This window comes from Numenius arquata, chromosome Z (assembly GCF_964106895.1).
Source record: "Numenius arquata chromosome Z, bNumArq3.hap1.1, whole genome shotgun sequence".
Taxonomy (NCBI): domain Eukaryota; kingdom Metazoa; phylum Chordata; class Aves; order Charadriiformes; family Scolopacidae; genus Numenius; species Numenius arquata.
In genome coordinates, this window is record NC_133616.1 from 2,743,379 (window position 1) to 2,763,812 (window position 20,434).

Sequence of the window (20,434 nt, forward strand, 5' to 3'; positions counted from 1 at the left end):
GTCTCGAAAAAGGGAACGTCTCAAGAGCTCGCCTCTGCCGAGCTGCGGTTAATACGGATGCGGAGGAATTGCTGGATCGCGTTGCATTTCCGATTTCATTATTTATTTATTATTTTTTAACGACAGACGGTATAAAGTACCTGACTCTGCTCTGTTACCGATGGGGTTTGTTCAGCTCGGAGTCTGCCCAGATGCCAGATGGGCTATTCTGGTCACACCTCTGCTGTGATAAGGCACGCTATTTATAATTTGTAAGGATTTATAATTATAACACCCGTTTCCTATGGAAACGAGGTTTACACAGCTGTGCTGGCTACACACTGTATAAATTGGATAAATTCCCCCCTTCCCTCCCAGCCATTTTTGGATTCGTTAGCTCGCCTCAGCCAAAGCTGATAATGAGGCAGATATCCCAAAGATAAGAGGGATCGTGCAAGAAAGCTGTGGAAAGGGTCAAAAGGGAGAGGGAAGCACCTGGATCTGGGGGTGGGGGGTGGGGGGGGGCGTGAAGAGCTTGTGCTGTTGTAGACACTAGGGAATCCACATGGGGGTTGCTCGGTCCCTAGGAAAGAGCTGACCCCAAGCTGGTCAGACACCAGGCTTTGTCACCTCGCTTGCAGGCATCCCTGGTTTTTCCATGTCATAGTTGGATGATGTTCCTTTTGGGTTTGGGCATTGTCCCCTGGGTGCGTGGGGACAGGAGGGAGCAGTCCTGGGTGCCACCATGAAGCAGCTGGTGATGGAGCATCTGGTGCAAAGAGAAAGGTGGACTGTTGGGATTTGGGCCATGAGCAGGACCCTGGGGGTCTGGCTCTGCTCCCCAGCTGCGACCCATAGCAAGGACCTGGACAGGCTGGAGAGTTGGGTGGAGAGGAACCTAATGAAGTTCAACAAGAGCAGGTGTAGGGTCCTACGCCTGGGGAGGAATAATCCCCAACAGTGTTACAGGTTGGGGGTTGACCTGCTGGAAAGCAGCTCTGCAGAGATGCACCTGGGAGTCCTGGTGGACAACAAGTTGCCCATGAGCCAGCAATGTGCCCTTGTGGCCAAGAAGGCTATGGTCTCCTGGGGGGCATCAAGAAGAGCGTGGCCAGGAGGTGGAGGGAGGCCATCCTCCCCCTCTGCTCTGCCCTGGTGAGGCCCCAGCTGGAGCGCTGGGTCCAGTGCTGGGCCTCCCAGTTCAAGGACAGGGAACTGCTAGAGAGAGTCCAGTGTAGGCTACAGAGATGATCAAGGGACTGGAGCATCTCTCTGCTGAGGAAAGGCTGAGAGACCTGGGGCTGTTCAGCCTGGAGAAGAGCAGACTGAGAGGGGACCTCATCAATGCTGAGCAATATCTAAAGGGCGGGTGGCAAGAGGATGGGCCCAGACTCTTCCTAGTGGTGCCCGGTGACAGAACAAGGGGCAACGGGCACAAACTGGAACAGGGGAAATTCTATCTGAACATGCGGAAAAATTTCTTTCCTGTGAGGGTGGCAGAGCCCTGGAAGAGGCTGCCCAGAGAGGGTGTGGAGGCTTCTTCTCTGGAGATATTCCATACCCACCTGGACACGTTCGTGTCCAACCTGCTCTGGGTGGACCTGTTCTGGCAGGGGGTTGGACTAGATGATCTCCAGAGGTCCCTTCCAACCCCTGTGGTTCTGTGACTGCCCCGTCCGCAGGAGCAAAGCTGCTCTTGATCCAGCTGGATGCCCCAGGTTGGTTTTGGGTGCCGGTGAAGACCTGCCAGATGTGGTGTTACCACCCGCAAACAAAGCTTCATGGTGAAATACTGAAATGAAGGCTGTCTTAGCTGCCAGAGTTTTATTCCTCTGTCTTCTACTGCCATGCAAAAGCAAATAAGCCCTTCAGTTGACTCTGCAAACACGCCGATGCTCGTGCATCGTTATTCAGGAGCAGGAGTTGGCGTCAAAGATGTACAATATTGCCCTCGCCTGTCAAATGCCGGCAGCCGACGAGACGTCAGGGCGAGAAAATCCTCCAGCTGCAAACATCTCCCTTGGGTTGGGGGAGAAATTACACAATGTACGAGAAAAGAAGCCCTAGCGGGAATTCCGCCAGCCGTAGCTCACCTTTACGGGATGCCTGTCAATGGTGGAAATCGGCGTCTTCCACCTTATTTAGTGAATATTAAAGAGGAATTAAACAATGTGAGGTTTGTGGTGATTCCGTGATTGAGTGGAGAAGAAACAAACGCGTTTGGTATCTCTAATGGGTTGCTTTTTTGTTTAAAAATAATGTCAACGAGGAAAATCTCCCTTCTGTCACCCTGTAGTGTTGTTATTAAATAGTGAGAGGTTACTAATTACATTAAAAATAGTTTTTTCCGAACCACCCGTGGCCGAACTGGCAGCGGAATCCAGATCCTGGCCTGAATCCATCATCGGTGATTGAGTTACCTCAAAGGCGTCTCGGAAAAGGACGAGGCGCTGCAAGAGGGTTCATCTAAACTGGTTTACGGCTTGGTATTTTCCAGAGGCAAGAGCTGGAGTCGGAGAACAAGAAGCTGAAAAATGAACTCAACGAGCTGAGGAAGGCGATCGCGGACCGAGCCACCCAGAACAACTCGTCCAACGATATTCAGGAGAGTTATAACCTCCTCCTGAACCAGCTGAAATCGGCCAACGAGGAGCTGGAGGTGCGGAAGGAAGAGGTGCTCATCCTCAGGACGCAGATCATGAAGGCAGCCCAGCAAAAAGAGACGGGCAAAAACATGGTAATTGCGAGGGTAATGGATTTTCTTCTCATTTTTCTATTCCGTCGCTGGAAATTCACTGCTTTCCTGAGGGATGCGATGTCTGCTTTGGTAGGCTCTGGGTGGCACGATTGTGCGGGGACGGTCTAGAAGGTTCTGCAGGGTTATAGGAGGTTCTGCCTGTGGGTAAGATATAGTCCGTGACATCATTTCAGGCAGCCCAGGACTATATGTCCCGTGGTGGTCTGTACTGTTCGAAGGTGCTTGACCCAAGACCTGATGAGGCCTGGCCAGCCCACACCAAGGAGCAACTTCTCCAGCCCTGCACCACGGTGTGGTGGTCTGAGATGGTTCCCGGTGGTGTTTTTGTGACAGCTGGTTTATTCTGCAAGGAAATGTGATGGGGGAAAAGAGTTGTTGGACCAGGTTCTGCTCATTTCATGCTGGTGCAGCTGTAATGCGTTTCTACTGGTGTGTAGGCAAGAAGAGGGCCTGTCCCATCACGATTGTTTGAGGGCTTTTTGTTTGAGGGCTTTTTGTTTAGAGCCTCTTCTGATGGAAGAGCATGTTTTCTGAGAACTCTCGCTTGGGCTTTTTAATTCACTGCCTTATAATTCCTCAAGGATTTGGTATGATTTGTATTTCAGACCCCGCACACCCCTTACCTCCCTCCCAGCTTCGTGCATCCTCCTTCCATCTCCAGATCTCTGCTCCTCTCTGTTTGCATGAGTATGAATTTGTAGAATTTATTTGATGGAGCTAGTTTGATGGAGGCCCCGAGGAAGCTCTCTTAAGGATGGTTGGGAGTTTCTCGGTCTCAGGAACTTTGAAAGGCAAGAGGAGATGTTGCAGGATGTCAAGCTGCTATGTTTTGCCTGTTGAATTTAGGAAAACGTCACCACCAACGCCAGCTGGCCCAACAGTGACAAGCACATCGATCAGGAGGACGCCATAGAAGCCTACCAGGGGATGTGCGAGACGAACCGGTAAGTGTGGCCCAAATTCTTTCCACCAGCAGGAAGGGCTGGAAACTGTGAGAGATGAGACCCAGCCCCAAATTAACAACATGTTTTAGAGAGTTACCAGCTTCTGTGTTGTCTTCTGGACCTTGGGTCAAGGGAGGACCATAAAGGTGAGACCAAAGGTGCAGGTCTTGTAATGGGTGAGGAGCTCTCGTCGCTGGGGCAACATGTCCCCAAGGGAAGGAGATACTGGGCAGGTAGAAAAACCAACACGGAAGTGATAAAATTGGGTTTTGACTTTGCTTCTGGTACATAAATAGGATCCAGACTAGGATTTGGGATGTGTTTAAGAGTTACTTATTTCATGCTGTGCTGGGAACGCAGCACGGTTCCCCTCTCGTTTTCCCAGAAGCAAAACCTCGTGTTGACGAACTGAGTTAACGAACACGCGCTGTAGTCTCTGGAGACACCCACATTATTGGTTTTCTTGCATCTAGAAGATAGAAGACCTAACGGTCGTGGATTAATTAATAACACAGTGTGCTTTGCCGCTTTGTAAACTGGTTGCGGGAGGTTGTTAGCGGTCCAGGCTGGGAAAGACCGTGACTTAATTAGGATTCGATTCATACCTGTATGAATATAAGCCAAAGAACACCGTCTTGGAAAGCAATATGGAAAATTGTGATGCTTTCAGAGCTGGGTGGCCAAGAAGGTGCGATGGGAAATCCACGTGCCCGGATTGATGTGCAAAAATTCAACGTATGTGTGTGGTCAACTTTGGTCGTCATGTCTGTGCTGTGTGTCCCTCAAATTCCAGCCACGGTACGGGCTGGATTTTCTGACTTGGCATCGGTTTTCCTTCTTGGGAAAGCCCTAGGAGAACCTGTGGAGATCTCCCGGTGTGTGAGTACGGAGATGGGCTTGCTGGAAGGGCTGGGTTCCACATCATTGCATTTAAATATAGCTTAAACCCCTGCTGACTGCCCATACTGTCACCTTTAACTTCAGCCCGTGGACCTGGAGGAGTCCAGAGGGGAGATTGTCGGGGTCCAGGACTCTCGTGACACTGGTTTCTCACCTGAGCATCGTGTCTGGCTGGATGAGGACCAGCGTTTCTTCTTTTCAATTAGTTGCCGTTGAATATTTGCTTTCCTGAAGTCAACTTGCTGATGAAATTTCTGCCCCTCCTGCAGCGGAGAGGTGATGAGATCGATTTAAACATCACCTTTTTGTCAATAAATCAGTGGAGCTCCGCGTGTTTCCTCCTGCAACGTAGGGGGTTTGGTCACTTAATGAATTCTGCGGCTTTTCTCCAATTTCCTTCCGACTTTCTCCTGGAGCCGTGGGCACTCGTACGGGATGTGAAATCCCCTTGTAAGGCGCAGAGTTAATTATTCCCTAATCTGCATTTTCCGGTGTGCACTTGCGGTGATGGTTCAGGTGTTGAGGTGTTGGTGAAGGACTTGGAGTCAAAATAAAAGTTGATGCTTTCTTAGGGGCACGTGTCCCACCGGTTGGGTTGTATCACTGGTCCCCAACTTTGGCCATCCTGGGCTGCCTGTTGCCTCCTCTCGCTCATCCAACTGGAAGACTCCGGTCCTTCTTCCACTGCTCTGGTTTCCAGACTTAACAACTGGTTCCGGATGGAACCACCCACAGAAATCATCAAAAAAAACCCCGTAATGATCTAATTTTCCACAGCGTGTAAATCTTTTTGATTTTGAGGTGAGTCCATGTGATCAGGCCTTGGTGGGTTTTTGGCCTCTTGAGTTTCGGGAGGGGAAATCTGCAGTCTCCAGGCTCGGTTTTTTATTATCCCTCTCATCTACCTCTGATACGAAGCTTGGCTGAAGCTTGGCTCTTGTGCTACAGTAGCTCTCCGTCCCATCACCCTCGTTTTCTGCAGTGATTTCTTCAGGAGCTCGTTAATCACCTCCAGCTTCCCCCGTTATAGGGTTCCCAGCGCGTTTGTTTGGATAGTGGGTTGGTTTATAAGCTGTAGGCTGGAGTCGAGGGTAATAAAACAGATGAAAAGGAACGCTTGGGGAGCGTGGGTTGTTGTATTTGTCGATAGAAATTAACGTTCCCTCCCCCCAGCACCTCAGAGCAGCCTTCCAATATCTGAAGGGAGCCTACAGGAGAGCCGGAGAGGGACTCTTTGTCAGGAGATGTAGCGACAGGACAAGGGGTGATGGTTTTAAATTGGCAGAGGGGAGATTGAGATGAGATATTAGGAAGAAATTCTTTACTGTGAGGGGGGTGAAGCACTGGAACAGGTTGCCCAGAGAAGCTGTGGCTGCCCCATCCCTGGAGGGGTTCAAGGCCAGGCTGGATGGGGCTTTGAGCAACCTGGTCTGGTGGGAGGTGTCCCTGCCCATGGCAGGGGGGTTGGAATTGGATGATCTTTAAGGTCCCTTCCAACTCTAACCATTCTATGATTCTATGATTTGCATTCGTACTTAATGCAGCTCTACACCCGAGCGTGTCGGCCTGAGAAATAAAACTGCTTTCTCTTTCTAATCGCGATCAATAAATATTTTAATGGGAAGCCGGTCCGGTGGGATTGAAGTTCTGGAGTGGGATTAATAAGCAAGAGCTGCTTTTTCTCCCATTTCGCTTTACCTCTCATCCCGTGGGCGGTTTCTAACGGAGGTATCTGACCGATGGGGTAAAACCACGCTCCACCCATGGGTCACTCTTGGCTTGGAGTCATCACGTCTTAGCTATTTAGGCTGGGGATGGAGCGTGGCTTTATTTTGCTGGGAGGGTAGACTTTTTATTCGCTCCGTATAATCCAGGATTTTTAAATACAGCAGGAGGAAAGCAGGAAAATCTTCCGGGTGCTGCTAACCCTGCCCACGTAGGGATTCTCTTTCTCCGTGGCCGCTCTTGGGTGGGGGAAAGCCCTTTGATGCCAGGTCAAGGGGAAGTTTGAATTAAAAACAGCCTCTTATAAATGCAGCGAACTCAGCTTTTTTTTCTTTTTTTATTTTTTTTTTTTTCTGCTGACTTTCAACTGCTAAAGGGAGAAACATTGAGTTGGTTTGCAGCTAATTTTCTGCTTCGATAACTGAATGTAAAGCTAAGTAGGGGGGGTTGTGGTTTTTTTTTTTTGTTCCCTCTTTCTATTCTTGGGATCTTTCTTTCGAGCCTGTTTGATCTCGGCGGAAACCTCGAGCCAACGAAAGAGCCAGGTGATGATGTTCTGTTCGAGGTAATAACCTGGCAGCTCAAAGCAGATGGGGCTTAGTCTTTGAAATTAACTTCTGTGATAACTTCCAAGTGATTCTTGTAGAGCGCGTGGCTCTTTTTGGTTTTTTTCTTTTCTGCTGGGTAATTCCCACCTGCAGCCCAAGGGCTGAGGCTTATGAGGATGCTTTTGAGGCTGGAAGAGGTCAGCGCATGGAAAAGGTTCGTATCTCTGCTCGCCACCCTCCAGCTCTTATCGCTGCTTCCCATTCGGTCTTGTATCTAATCTGTGACTGTGCAGTATTTTCCCATTTAATTAAAGACAAAAAAATTAAAAAAAAAAAAAGAAGCAAGGCATCTCTGTGTTTGAAAATGAAATACCCCTTCTTCTTCATTAAGAGGTGATAATCATCTGAAGATGCTAAAATTAACCTCTTTGGGGTTTGGTGCACGTGCACCTCCTTTAAGCTGCTTGGAGGAAGGGAGGGGGGAGGCGTTTGGGCAGGGATTTCTCTCCCTTTCCTGGAGGCGTTTGTCCAACCGCAGGTCCCCAGTTGCTCCCCCAGATCAGGATTAATGGAGAAACGAGGCCGTGAATCATGTCCTTTCAACTCATTTCAACCTGATTCGAGAGAAGGATTTACCCAGCATTTTAGGAAATTCTTTGGGCACGTGCTAATTAATCTAATTAGCTAGAAAGAGCCCTATTGACTCCTAACGTCTTGGTCAATGTGAACTTCTGGGAGAAGGGAATCTCGATTTCCGAGTGGTGGTGAACACGGACGGAGCGCTTATTTCCCAGGGCAGTTTTCTCGCGGTGTAATGGCACCCCCTTGAGCTCCCTTCCTCATTTACCACAATGAGTATGGTAAAAAAAAAAAGGAAGAAAAACTACTTTTCAAAGGAGGTTATACAGGAAAACGCATCTTAAAAATGCTGCTGGTCCTTTGAGATTTCCCAGGTTAACGTAATAAAAAGTGAGGATCCTTCCTGGATTTTTCCTTTGGTTTCAGTGCCTAAATACTTGTTCTGTTAAGACTATCTAGAATGGCTGGAGAGCAGCCCTGAGGAGAAGGACTTGGGAGTGCTCGTGGATGAGAAGCTCAACATGAGCTGGGAACGTGTGCTGGCAGCCCAGAAAGCCAACCGCATCCTGGGCTGCATCAAGAGAAGCGTGGCCAGCAGGTCGCGGGAGGTGACTCTACCCCTCTACTCTGCGCTCGTGAGACCCCACCTGGAGCACTGTGTCCAGCTTTGGAGTCCTCAACACAGGAAGGACATGGACCTGTTGGAACGGGTCCAGCAGAGGGCCACGCAGATGATCAGAGGGCTGGAGCCCCTCCCCTATGAAGACAGGCTGAGAGAGCTGGGGTTGTTCAGCCTGGAGAAGAGAAGGCTCCGGGGAGACCTCAGAGCAGCCTTCCAATATCTGAAGGGAGCCTACAGGAGAGCCGGAGAGGGACTCCTTGTCAGGGAGTGTAGCGACAGGACAAGGGGTGATGGTTTTAAATTGGCAGAGGGGAGATTTAGATTAGATATTAGGAAGAACTTCTTTGCTGTGAGGGTGGTGAGACCCTGGCCCAGGTTGCCCAGAGAAGCTGTGGCTGCCCCATCCCTGGAGGGGTTCAAGGCCAGGTTGGAGGGGGCTTTGAGCAACCTGGTCTGGTGGGAGGTGTCCCTGCCCAGGGCAGGGGGGTTGGAACTGGATGATCTTTAAGGTCCCTTCCAACTCTAACCATTCTATGATTCTATCTGAACCAAAAAAAATACCTTACTAACAAATTGACCCAAATCAGAGCAATAAACCTTTCCCCTGTATCTCTCAGTGGACAGATCCTTTTGGAAACCTGCCACGTGTGGATAAAAATAAGGATTTAATCTACATTTGCACATATGGCTTTAACAGATGAGTTTTCCTAATGTTAATGCCAAATGTTTGCCGCTTTTTGAGAAGTACCGGGCTCGTACACCAGGACGGAGGGGATGGATGAGCTGTCAGACACCTCTTGAGTCCTTTCGTGGCCCCCCCCCCAGTTCTCGGTCCTTTCCTCGTGAAAATTGGCTGCAGAAAGTTTGCGTATTTTGCTTTTCCACTTAAATATGCAGAGTTTTCCTTGCCAGGGAACGGCATCTGCTGCTCTTCTTTTCAAAAAAGGGAGATGCGTATTGGCTCGGTTCTTCTCTATGTCTGAAAGTTTCATGATACATTAAGTGATTTTTTTTTTCTTGTTGTTTTGTTTGGGTTTTGATTATTATTTCCCGAAAGAAAAACTGCATTCGAACTCGCATCGAAGCCGAGTGAAATCTCACTGCGGCAAGTGTTTCTGATCAGGTCAACCAGCTCCCATCACTCAAATGTGTTCAACACCTCATTAAAGAAGATAAATGAGTTTCCTGCCTTTTATAGCTTAAAAAAGACACCCCCAACTGTTGAAACTTTTTAGCGTTAAAGTGAGACGAGACTTTTCCCGGATGGTTACGGAGGAGATTTGATCTCATGTTGGGGGTGTGGAACAAACATCCGAGGGGTGTTTGGACTGAAGGTTGCTTTGAGGAAAGGTTGATGGTTTTGACTTTTGATGATTGAGGAGACCCTCGACTGAAGGGTGGCCCCCCGGAGGGCCGTGCTGCCATCCAGCGAGACCTGGACAGGCTGGAGAGCTGGGCAAGGAAGAACCTCATGAGGTTCAACAGGGAAAAGTGTAGGGTCCTGCACCTGGGGAAGAAGAATGTCAGGCACCAATACAGGTTAGGTGTGGACCTGCTGGAGTCAAGTTCTGAAAAGAAAAATCTGGGGGTCCTGGTAGACAGCAAAATGACAACGAGCAAGCAGTGTGCTCTTGTGGCCAGGAAGGCCAATGGAATCCTGGGCTGCATAGGGAAGAGTGTGGCTAGTAGGTCGAGGGAAGTCATTCTCCCCCTCTACTCTGCACTGGTGAGGCCACAACTGGAATACTGCGTCCAGTTCTGGGCTCCCCAATTCAAGAGGGATAGGGAACTACTGGAAAGAGTCCAGCGAAGGGCAACGAGGATGATTCAAGGATTGGAGCATCTCCCTTATGAAGAAAGGCTGAGAGAGCTGGGACTCTTTAGCCTGGAGAAGAGAAGGCTGAGGGGAGACCTTATCAATGCTTATAAGTATCTGAAGGGTGGGTTGAAGGAGGAGGGAGCCAGATTCTTTTCAGTGGTTGCCAGTGAGAGGACGAGGGGCAACGGGCACAAGCTGGAACGTAGGAGGTTCCACTCAAATATGAGAAGAAACTTCTTTCCGGTGAGGGTGCCAGAGCCCTGGAACAGGCTGCCCAGGGAGGGTGTGGAGTCCCCTTCTTTGGAGATTTTCAAGACCCACCTGGATGCAGTCCTGAGTAACGTGCTCTGACATGCTCTGGGCAATCCTGCTTCGGCAGGGGAGTTGGACTAGATGATCTTTATGGTCCCTTCCAACTCTAAAAAATTAAGTGAAAAATTCAGTGAAGTAGAAAGAAGAGAATTTATTTTAGACCGGTGGAAGTTGATGCAGAAGGAAGGAAATGGAGAAAATTGTTTTTAAAATGTTTTAATAGTGAGATGTGCCAGAGCGCAGAAGGTTTGGAAGAGGAGCGAGCTGTTCCGAGCCGTCCGTAGGCAATAAACAGTGGGGTCGGGTTATGTTTGCATGGGGTTGGAAGTCCTTGTGGGCTGTTCCAGCTCAAAAATAGTTAATTTTTTGGGGGCTAGGGAAGCAAGGAAGCCTGTCGGGAGCTCCTAAGGATCACTCTCTGCTTTTCGTTTCTCCCCTCTCTGTGTTCAGACACCTCTTCCTTACCCTTTGTGGTGACTTCTCTCTCATTTATCCCTCTTGGTCCTTATTTCTCTTCCCTGGTTTCTAAGCATAAGGTCTTAATGAGAATTTCAGCTAATCGGTGTGGTGTGGGCTTGCCATCAAATGGGAAAGAGTTTAGCCATAAAGAAATGAAAACTTGGGTCTGACCTCCAGAAGTTAGGCTTTTTGGTAAACAGTAACATCTCAGGAACGATGGTGACCTGCCAGGAGGTTGGACTGGGCGATCTCCGGTGGTCCCTTCGGACCTGGAGGATGTTGGGTTCCCGTGTCAACTGCGGTGGGTTGGGGAGGAAAGGGCCGCACCAGGCGGAAAAAGGAAATACAACCTAATGAAAGTGTGCTTTAAATAAATAAAAAAAATTAATAAATTATTAAGGGTTCTTCACCTTTTCCCCTTCTATTGCAATTGACCTTTTGTCTTTCTCTGTCCTCTTGTTTCCTTTTGCTGTCCTTTATTTCTAGCAAGACTGAGGACTGGGGGTATCTCAATGAAGATGGAGAGCTCGGCTTGGCTTATCAAGGTTTAAAGCAAGTTGCCAGGTCAACCACTTTCTCTATTTTTTTTTGCCCCCACTGCTGCTTCTCCCCTTCTCTCCGTTTCGGTTGCCTTTTTGTTCCTTTCTCTTCCTCTGCTCTTGTCCTTTTCTCTATAGGACCTGTTGTCCTCTCTGGGAGAAGCTGGAGGTGGGACATCCGAACGGGAAGAATTCTGACCCTCCTCTAATTTTCAGAGGGGTCGTTAGGATTCTAATTGGGGATTGCTGATGGTGGCTGTTGTCACTAATGCTTGAGCAGTGATTCAGTGAGAATTACGTTACGTTAATGGGAAATTGTGTGATAAAGGTGTTGGGAAGGTGTAATGTCCAGGAAGCCCAAAAGAACCCATTTTAGATGTTTTTTCCTGAATTGCACTCGGATGTAGCACCTCCCTGAAGTGTTTTCTCTCACTCCCTGGCTTTCGGAAGCGGAGTCCCTGTGCTCGTATTGCCTGCTTTGCATGCTCCCGGGGATTGTGCGCTCCCATCCATGCTTTGCCTATAGGTAAGAGGAGGAAGTTGCGTGGTGGTGCCATCCTTCCAGAGATGTCCCCATGTCCTGGTCTGGTGGGCAAAAATCCTCCCAGCGGGACACACCGGGGCAGTACTTACGACCTCCGTATCTCCTGGGGATGCCGGTGATTCTGTAAGGATCTTATCTCCAAGATAATGAACTTCTAGAGACACAAATGGAGATCAAAGCAAGGCGGAAGGACTCCTGGATTCTTCTCCTGGTTCAACTTGGCGCTTGAAAGAGCTGATAATTAGTTGTTAATCACTTGGTGGTTACGAGGCAACGTAGGAACCCAAGTTTGGAGGAGGAGTGTGTTTTTTCTGAGGGTGGCTCACGGTTAATCCCAACCCACGTGAAGAAGTAAAATGAAAACGAAGTACTTAATATTTATTTCATGGTAGGCCTGTATTTTCCAAGCCTATTAAGAATATAAATCCTGAGAAGACGATGACGAGGCTGAGCGCGTTCTTGCCGGCGTTTCTATAGCTGGAAAATATCCTCTTCTGTCTTTTGCTGGAAAATGGGAGTAGAGATTGGGTTGTTCAGATCTAAAAACCATCAAAAAACCAAACTGGAGAATGATTAATACTTTTCACCCAGAAATCGTTCGTAGAAAGCATGTGGTTTTTTATACAATCCTTAAAAAAACCAACCCTGAAACAACCAAAAAAACCAACCCATGCTTAATTGTTCCTGTAGGGAAACACTTCACAGACATGAATCTCCATGATTTTCCCAGTACTTGTAGCTTTTTCCCCACTGGTCCAGCTCCGTGTCAGTGCATGTCCTGGGTAAATGCTAAGCTATGGACACCAGAGTCTTCCTCATCTTTGAGGAATGCTGTTTGCAGCCAGTGCCAGAGGAGCCAAAGCCCCCGAGCTGGGCGTGTGGCTGTCCTTGGCTCTGTCCCGGAGAGCATCCATGAGCAAGGCTCATGGGGCTTGGTTATCTCCCTGGGCTGTTCTTTCTCTTTCCTACCATCGCCCTGTGTAGTCTGGAACTAATACTTTGCAGTTTCTGGCTTGATGTCCCTTCTTTCAGAGTCCTCATCCCTTCTGGAGTCATAGAATCATAGAATGGTTTGGGTTGGAAGGACCTTAAAGGCCATCTAGTCGAACCCAACCTGCCTTGAGTAGGGACATCTTCAACCAGACCAGGTTGCTCCAAGGCCCCTCCAGCCTGGCCTTGAACCCCTCCAGGGATGGGGCAGCCACAGCTTCTCTGGGCAACCTGGGCCAGGCTCTCACCACCCTCACAGCAAAGAAGTTCTTCCCCAGATCTCATCTCAATCTCCCCTCTTGCAGTGTCAAACCCTTCCCCCTTGTCCTATGGCTCCCCTCCCTGATCAAGAGTCCTTCCCCAGCTTTCCTGGAGCCCCTTGAGGGACTGGAAAGGGCTCTAAAGTCTCCCCAGAGCCTTCTCTTCTCCAGGCTGAACCCCCTCAACTCTCTCAGCCTGTCCTCACAGCAGAGGGACTCCAGCCCTTGGAGCATCTCCGTGGCCTCCTCTGGCCCTGCTCCAACAGGTCCGTGTCCTTCTGGTGGCCCCAGAGCTGGACACAGCACTTATTGCAGTCTTTTTGAGAGAAAGCTGGTGGACTAACAGGTAGATTTCCATTTACAAGAGGGCAGGTTGGAGACAGGGGCAGTTAACATCCGGATGATGTTTTTCCACTGGAAGGCATTCTCGTTTAGTAAATGGCTGGATAATACACTAAATAAATGCCTTGCCCTTTAAGTCAAAGTTTCCCCCAGGGAAGTCAGGCTCAGGGCAAGGCTGGAAGGAGACCTGGTGTGTAGGGGAGAATCACAGAATGCTATGGGGTTGGGAGGGACCTCTGGAGATCATCTAATCCAACCCCCTGCCAAAGCAGGTCCACCCAGAGCAGGTTGCACAGGAAGGTGTCCAGGCGGGGTTGGAATGTCTCCAGAGAAGGAGACTCCACCACCTCTCTGGGCAGCCTCTTCCAGGGCTCTGCCACCCTCAAAGAAGAGAAGTTCCTTCCTCATGTTTAGGTGGAACTTCTTATCTAAAGAAGAGGGTAGGAGAGGGTGGCAGGAGAAATTTTTAGAGGAAAAAGTTGGGTACCCACCTAAAAGTGGGAGAAGGGCTGGCTTTGGTGACTTCTGTCCTCTGCGTGACATGGCATTACTATTTGTATGTCATGGAGAACAAGGAAACAAGTCTTTTTTCTTCTCCTGAAGAGTCCTGGTGGAGTCAGCAGCAATGATAAAAGCAGGAACTGATCGAGATGACAGAAAATTGCCTTGCGCGTAGTTTTCTGCAGGTAGTTTATGAATGAAAATTGAGATATAAGTAAATATACTTCTTTTTAAGCAAAGGCAAATAACAGCTAGAAGGAACGAAGGGTTTCAGCTTCTGCCTTTCTTGAAGCTCCCAGCAGTAGCAAACGAAGCTTGTGACGGTCCAACTGAACGGAGCCGTTTGCAAGGCATACTAGTTCGGTTTTCAAGAGTGAGAACTGATGTTAGAAAGGAGGTGAGCACCAGAACGAGTGTTCTTCAAGCTCGACCTTTTGAAAATCCCGCAGGATCTGCGTTGCTTTCTTGCCACGCGTTTGCTTTTTGTTAATGGGAAGAGTGAAGAAACCCAAATTTGGAAAAAAAAGGAGCTCTTGAATATATTTTTCCCCATCCCTTTTAAATAAAAGAAAAACCACATTTTTCATCTCATGTCTCTAATTTCAAAAGCATTTAACCTGCAATACGGCAAATGACAGACTAACGTGGCAATAACGGCTGTAGCACCCCGTGGCGTGATGTTGGGGACATTGACTGGGAACATCTCCCAAGTTGGCTGACTTGGAAGGATCTAAACTCAAACGGTGGTTACTGCTGCGATGCCAAAATCACAGGCTGATCCTGATCACAGATATGGTCCTTTTCTCAGGTTGCTGGAAGCCCAGCTCCAGGAGCAGAGAAGAGAGCACGAGGAGGAGGTAGAAGCTCTGAAGAACGAGGTGGACGCGATGAAAGAAGAGATGGAGAAACAACAGCAGGCTTTCCTGCAGACCCTGCAGCTGTCTCCAGAGGCTCAGGTGGAGTTTGGGCTTCAGCAAGAAATTACACGTCTCACCAATGAAAATCTGGTAAGAAACTGTCCTGAAAACCCACCCCAGGGAAGAGGAAAAGAAACCCAGGTTGGGAGAAAGGAGAGGAAATGTTGAAAGGGAGGAGAAGGCGCTTGGGTCTCTTCTACCCCTCCTAAACTCTCTGCAAGATCATAGAATCATAGAATGTTTTGGGTTGGAAGGGACCTTAAAGACCATCCAGTTCCACCCCCGGACACCTCCCACCAGACCAGGTTGCTCAAAGCCCCCTCCAACCTGGCCTTGAACCCCTCCAGGGATGGGGCAGCCACAGCTTCTCTGGGCAACCTGGGCCAGGCTCTCACCACCCTCACAGCAAAGAAGTTCTTCCCCAGATCTCATCTCAATCTCCCCTCTTTCAGTTCAAAACCATTCCCACTCCTCCTATCGCTCCTTCAGTATCTCCCACTGGTGCGTTTGGGAGCGTTGGTACTTGGCCTTGAACCGTTGTTCAGTGGCTTTATGACCCTTGTGACTCTCTAGGTATTTTATTTTTTTAATTGTTATTATTTTTAAGCCTACCTACTTTGTGGCAGTGCCTATGAAATGAGATCGCTGAAGTTGCTGGGTACCCCATACTCCATAATTATGCACAAAGACAACACAATTTTTTTTAGCTGCATTTTTGGGGAATTCGGGGGGCAGTTCCCACTCCAAAAAGTTGTCCTGGCCGATCATCAATTTTCCCCTTTTCACCTCCTACGTCGGTGTTGCAAGGTCTGGAGTGAACACTGGTCCCTCCTTAAGTACAGGTGAGGTCTCCTTGCCTTTCTCAGCAGCTTTAGCATCTAAATAATATGATTATTATGAAATATGATTATGAAATGTGATTAACAGCCGGCACTGCTTTAGGGGGTGTGTTGTGAGTATTGCCTGCTTCTGGAAAAAGCAGGGACACAACATCCACACTCTTTGCAGTGATGGATGTTGGCTCTTCTCGTACCAAGATGCTCACACCCTGCAGTGGTGGTACATTAGACCAGGCTACCGAGTGACTCCGACCTCAAACTCACCCCAAATCAGTTGGTTTTGGGTTGTTTTATGGTTGGTTTGTTGTTTGTTTGTTTGTTTGTTTGTTTGTTTTTAACCCGATGCATCTTGTTTTTCAGGATCTTAAAGAACTGCTGGAGAAGTTGGAAAAGAATGAAAAGAAGCTGAAGAAGCAGCTGAAGATTTACATGAAGAAGGTCCAAGATTTTGAAGGTGACTTGGCTGTTGGTGGGGTGGGGGAAAGGCCCTCTGGTTTCTCTTCTTTGGCCAGTCTTGGAGAATTGCAGGTTTTTCTCTTTTTCTTTCTATTAAAGTAAGACTTTGCTCCTTCTGGCACTGAACTAGCGCTGAGCTCATCGTTGGCGTGACAACAGGGTATGGGAAGTCCAAACGAAGCTCCTTGGGTCATGCTTAGGCTGCCAGGGAGCGAGTACAGCTGCGCTGCTGTGGCTTTAGTTTGTTAACGTGGTAAATCTGGAAGAGGGTCGCCGAAGAGAGGATGGAGGGTGAGGGCTTGCTGGAGGCGTTGGTCTGATGCTGGGTTCGGAGGGTATTTAAGAAACCTTGTTGTTTTCATTGCTGTCAGTGCCGTGACCCAAGCAGAGATATTGAGGGACCAGTGGCTGGCAGGATCAAGAGGGATTAAACCATTTAGGATTAAAATATATTTGTATCATGGAATGGTTCAGGTTGGAAGGGACCTTAAAGATCATTGAGTTCCATCCTCCCTGCCCTGGGCAGGGACACCTCCCACCAGACCACGTTGATCAAAGCCCCCTCCAACCTGGCCTTGAACCCCTCCAGGGATGGGGCAGCCACAGCTTCTCTGGGCAACCTGGGCCAGGGTCTCAGCACCCTCACAGCAAAGAAGTTCTTCCCCACATCTCATCTCAATCTCCCCTCTTTCAGTGTCAAACCCTTCTCCCCTCGTCCTATCGCTACGTGATCAGAAAACCCCTCAGCCGTGACCTCTGCGTTGGATAGAGGGAGCTTCTCCGTTCTCTGGAGATGCCGTGATTAATCACACAACCTTGTTCTCGTGAGCTGATTTCTGACGACTAAGCATTAAGTGAAATTAAGCTCAAATAACTGGAGGGTTTCCGCAGCTGGCACAGCTGGTCCCTGTCAGTGGAATCTACACGCAGCAGGGCTGCTGTTCACTGCGGTACTTCTGGTCTCTCCCGTTTTATTAAACTTTTACGGAAGCACAACGCTCCATGATGTGCCACCGCAAGTTCTTCAGCTTTACAGCCAGCCGCAAGGTGTGACGCTTAGGTTTTTCTTTCATTGCCCGGCTATTTTCCACCCCCACCCCCCCCCCCCCCCCGTGAAAATGATACACTAAAAAGCTTCCCGTAGGTTTATTACTTTCTAGCCTGCGGCTCCTTGGAAAGTAGAAAATGACTTCATCTAGTCCTCCTTAGGTCCAACTTTGGCACTCGCATCTTTCATTGAGAGTCAGAACTACTCCCGGCTGGTAATTCAAGACCTGGTTCTTTATATTTTTCAAAGTCCGTCGAAGCTGATAACATTATCGGAAATTTAATATATAACGCTTCGACCTGGTGTCTGCTCTAAGGCCAATGGAGGACGTGAAGAGTTCTCCAGCACCAGGTACCACCTTTCACGCTCTTTTCTCTTCACAGCGTCCCAGGCCACGGTACCGGCGGAGAGGAGTCGGCACGAGCGGAACATGCAAGTTGCTGTCCAGAGGAAGGAGAAAGATTTTCAGGGCATGTTGGAATATTATAAAGAAGACGAGCCACTCCTCATCCGAAACCTCATTACAGGTGAGGAACTTGCTCTGGGCCCGGCTCCTTCTTCTTTTGCCTGGGAGAGTTTGTAAACGTGAGATCTCAAGATAGACAAATAGATCTTCTCAAATACATCCCTCCTGGGGCTGCACGTTTATGGTGATAGCAATTTTGGTAGGTAAAGCTGAAAGACCAGCATGAGTATAATCATAGAATCACAGAGTGGTTTGGGTTGGAATGGACCTTGAAGACCATCCAGTTCCAACCCCCTGCCATGGGCAGGGACACCTCCCACCAGAATAGGTTGCTCAAAGCCCCCTCCAACCTGGCCTTGAACCCCTCCAGGGATGGGACAGCCACAGCTTCTCTGGGCAACCTGGTCGAGGGTCTCACCACCCTCACAGCAAAGAAGTTCTTCCCCACATCTCATCTCAATCTCCCCTCTTTCAGTGTCAAACCCTTCCCCCTCGTCCTATGGCTCCCCTCCCTGATCCAGAGTCCCTCCCCATCTCTCCTGGAGCCCCTTGAGGGACTGGAAGGGGCTCAAAGGTCTCCAGGCTGAACCCCCCCAACTCTCTCAGCCTTTCCTCACAGCAGAGGGGCTTCAGCCCTCAGAGCATCTTCGTGGCCCTCCCTGAATTCTAGCCCTTCCCTTAGGGACGGCAAAAAATGGAAGACGCAAAGAAGAGGCTGCAGTTTTTAGAGCAGGCAGTAACTCGCTGAGCTTCGTACGATGTGGTAATAGATGGGGAGGGGAGAGCAGAGGACAGACCCCGGGGATTTTGAGCAGCAACGGAGCAAAGGTAGTTTGGTTTATGAGACATTCGGTGGTAACTTCAACGGATAATAAACTTTTGAGTTCTTTTACAACGGGTGATCCGATGAGAATTGCTGCCAGCATCCCCTTATTCAACACTCTTGGAGAAGTCGTGCTTCTCTTAAGTGTCAGTATTTACCATCACTCTCTAACCCCAGCAGAGGCCGGTGAGGATCTAAAAAAGTGCTCCAAGAGCAGTGATAGCCCATTCCTGTGGTCTTTGAAGCTCCTCTGTTCAGAGGGGCTCTTCCTTTAGAGGCTGGAAATTCCTACAGCTGCCATTAGGATTCACTATCTTGAGGGAAAGAGTCATTTATTACATCGTGAATTTAGAGCAGGGGGGTTTGTAACCTGCGGGAGATATTCCTGAAAGCTTCAGGCAGCTTTTCTGAGGTTATTTGTGTGCTGCTTGGGTAGACTTGTTCGCGGTAAAGAAGATCTAGTGCCACCTGTGTGCGTTTGTGCGTCCCTGAAGTGTAATGTCACAGTGTCACAAGCTTCAGTGCGGAATCCCAAGCCCTGGTGCTGCGGCTCTTCTGCTTTGGCCAGCGCCAGGAGGTCCGTCTGTCCTCTGGTTGGACCTCTGGTCCTGTGTCCACGCTGCAGCGAGGGATGCGAGTTACAGAGCCGAAATCTCAGCTTCTCCGGGGCTGGGGGAAGAGAGGGGTTTGCCTGGGTCTCCAGCTCTGCTGTTGCCTTCTTCACCTGGCAGTTGGTGTATTTCAAGAGGATTTTTTTGGTAAAAAACCACAATCCCAAACCTTCTAGATCTCAAGCCTCAAGCAGTGTCTGCTACTGTTCCCTGTCTTCCCGCCTACATCCTCTACATGTGCATCAGGCACGCGGATTACATCAACGATGACCAGAAAGTGCACTCCTTGCTCACCTCCACCATCAACGGCATTAAGAAAGTGCTGAAGGTAGGTCTCCGTTTTTCTCGTCTTGGGGTTGAGATGGTGTAGGGTGGTCAAAAATGTGTGATATTCAGCTCTCGCAGTGATTGCCAAGCCCGCTCACTCCCGTAGCTTCCCTTTGTAGAAGAACAAGGAGAATTATGATCATAGCAATAAAATTGTTTGCATTTATAGATGAAAAACAAAAAAGTTTGTAGGGAACAAATGGCTAGTAGTTGCCATCTGCAGAGCGAGAGCTTCCTGATTCACAGAATCGCAGAATCCTCACGGTTGGAAGGGACCTTTGAGATCATCGAGTCCAACCACAAAAAAAACCCAAACCCAACTGAAACCCACACAAACAAACAACAAACAGACACAACCCAACCATCTCGGGCACTAGAGCATGCCCTGAAGTGCCACGTCTACACGTTTCTTCAATACCTCCAGGGATGGCGACTCCACCACCTCCCTGGGCAGGCTGTTCCAGGGCCTGACCACCCTCTCAGGAAAGTCATTCTTCCTAATATCTAATCTAAACCTCCCCTGCCCCAACTTCAGACCATTTCCTCTGGTCCTGTCATTATTCCCTTGGGAGAAGAGGCCAACACCCACCTCTCTACACCCTCCTTTCAGGGAGCTGTAGAGGGCAATGAGGTCCCCCCTAAGCCTCCTCTTCTCCAAACTAAACATGCCCAGTTCTCTCAGCCTCTCCTCCTATGACTTGTTCTCCAGACCCCTCACCAGCTTGGTGGCTCTCCTCTGGACACGCTCCAGCAGCTCCATGTCCTTCCTGTAGTGAGGGGCCCAGAACTGAACACAGCACTCGAGGTGAGGCCTCACCAGTGCCCAGTCCAGAGGCACCATCGCTTCCCTGGTCCTGCTGGCCACGCTGTTCCTGACACAGGCCAGGATGCTGTTGGCCTTCTTGGCCACCTGGGCACACCGCTGGCTCATGTTAAGCTGCCTGTCCACCAACACCCCCAGGTCCTTTTCTGCCGGGCAGCTTTCCAGCCACTCTTCCCCGAGCCTGTAGCGTTGCCTGGGGTTGTTGTGACCGAAATGCAGGACCCGGCACTTGGCCTGATTGAACCTCATCCCATTGGCCTTGGCCCATCGATCCAACCTGTCCAGATCCCTCTGTAGAGCCTT

General features: G+C 49.3%; 1 protein-coding gene across 1 annotated transcript in view; it reads left to right on the top strand.

The window, feature by feature from the left end:
* The window catches only part of LOC141477185 (unconventional myosin-Vb-like), a 170,368-nt gene that overhangs the window by 141,288 nt on the left and 8,646 nt on the right, over positions 1–20,434 (top strand). Inside the window, exons 28-34 of the mRNA XM_074166272.1 lie at positions 2,477–2,716; positions 3,584–3,681; positions 11,132–11,209; positions 14,630–14,828; positions 15,938–16,031; positions 17,465–17,608; positions 19,158–19,309. Coding sequence (XP_074022373.1) covers positions 2,477–2,716; positions 3,584–3,681; positions 11,132–11,209; positions 14,630–14,828; positions 15,938–16,031; positions 17,465–17,608; positions 19,158–19,309 — 1,005 coding nt within the window. The remainder of the gene's footprint in view (positions 1–2,476; positions 2,717–3,583; positions 3,682–11,131; positions 11,210–14,629; positions 14,829–15,937; positions 16,032–17,464; positions 17,609–19,157; positions 19,310–20,434) is intronic.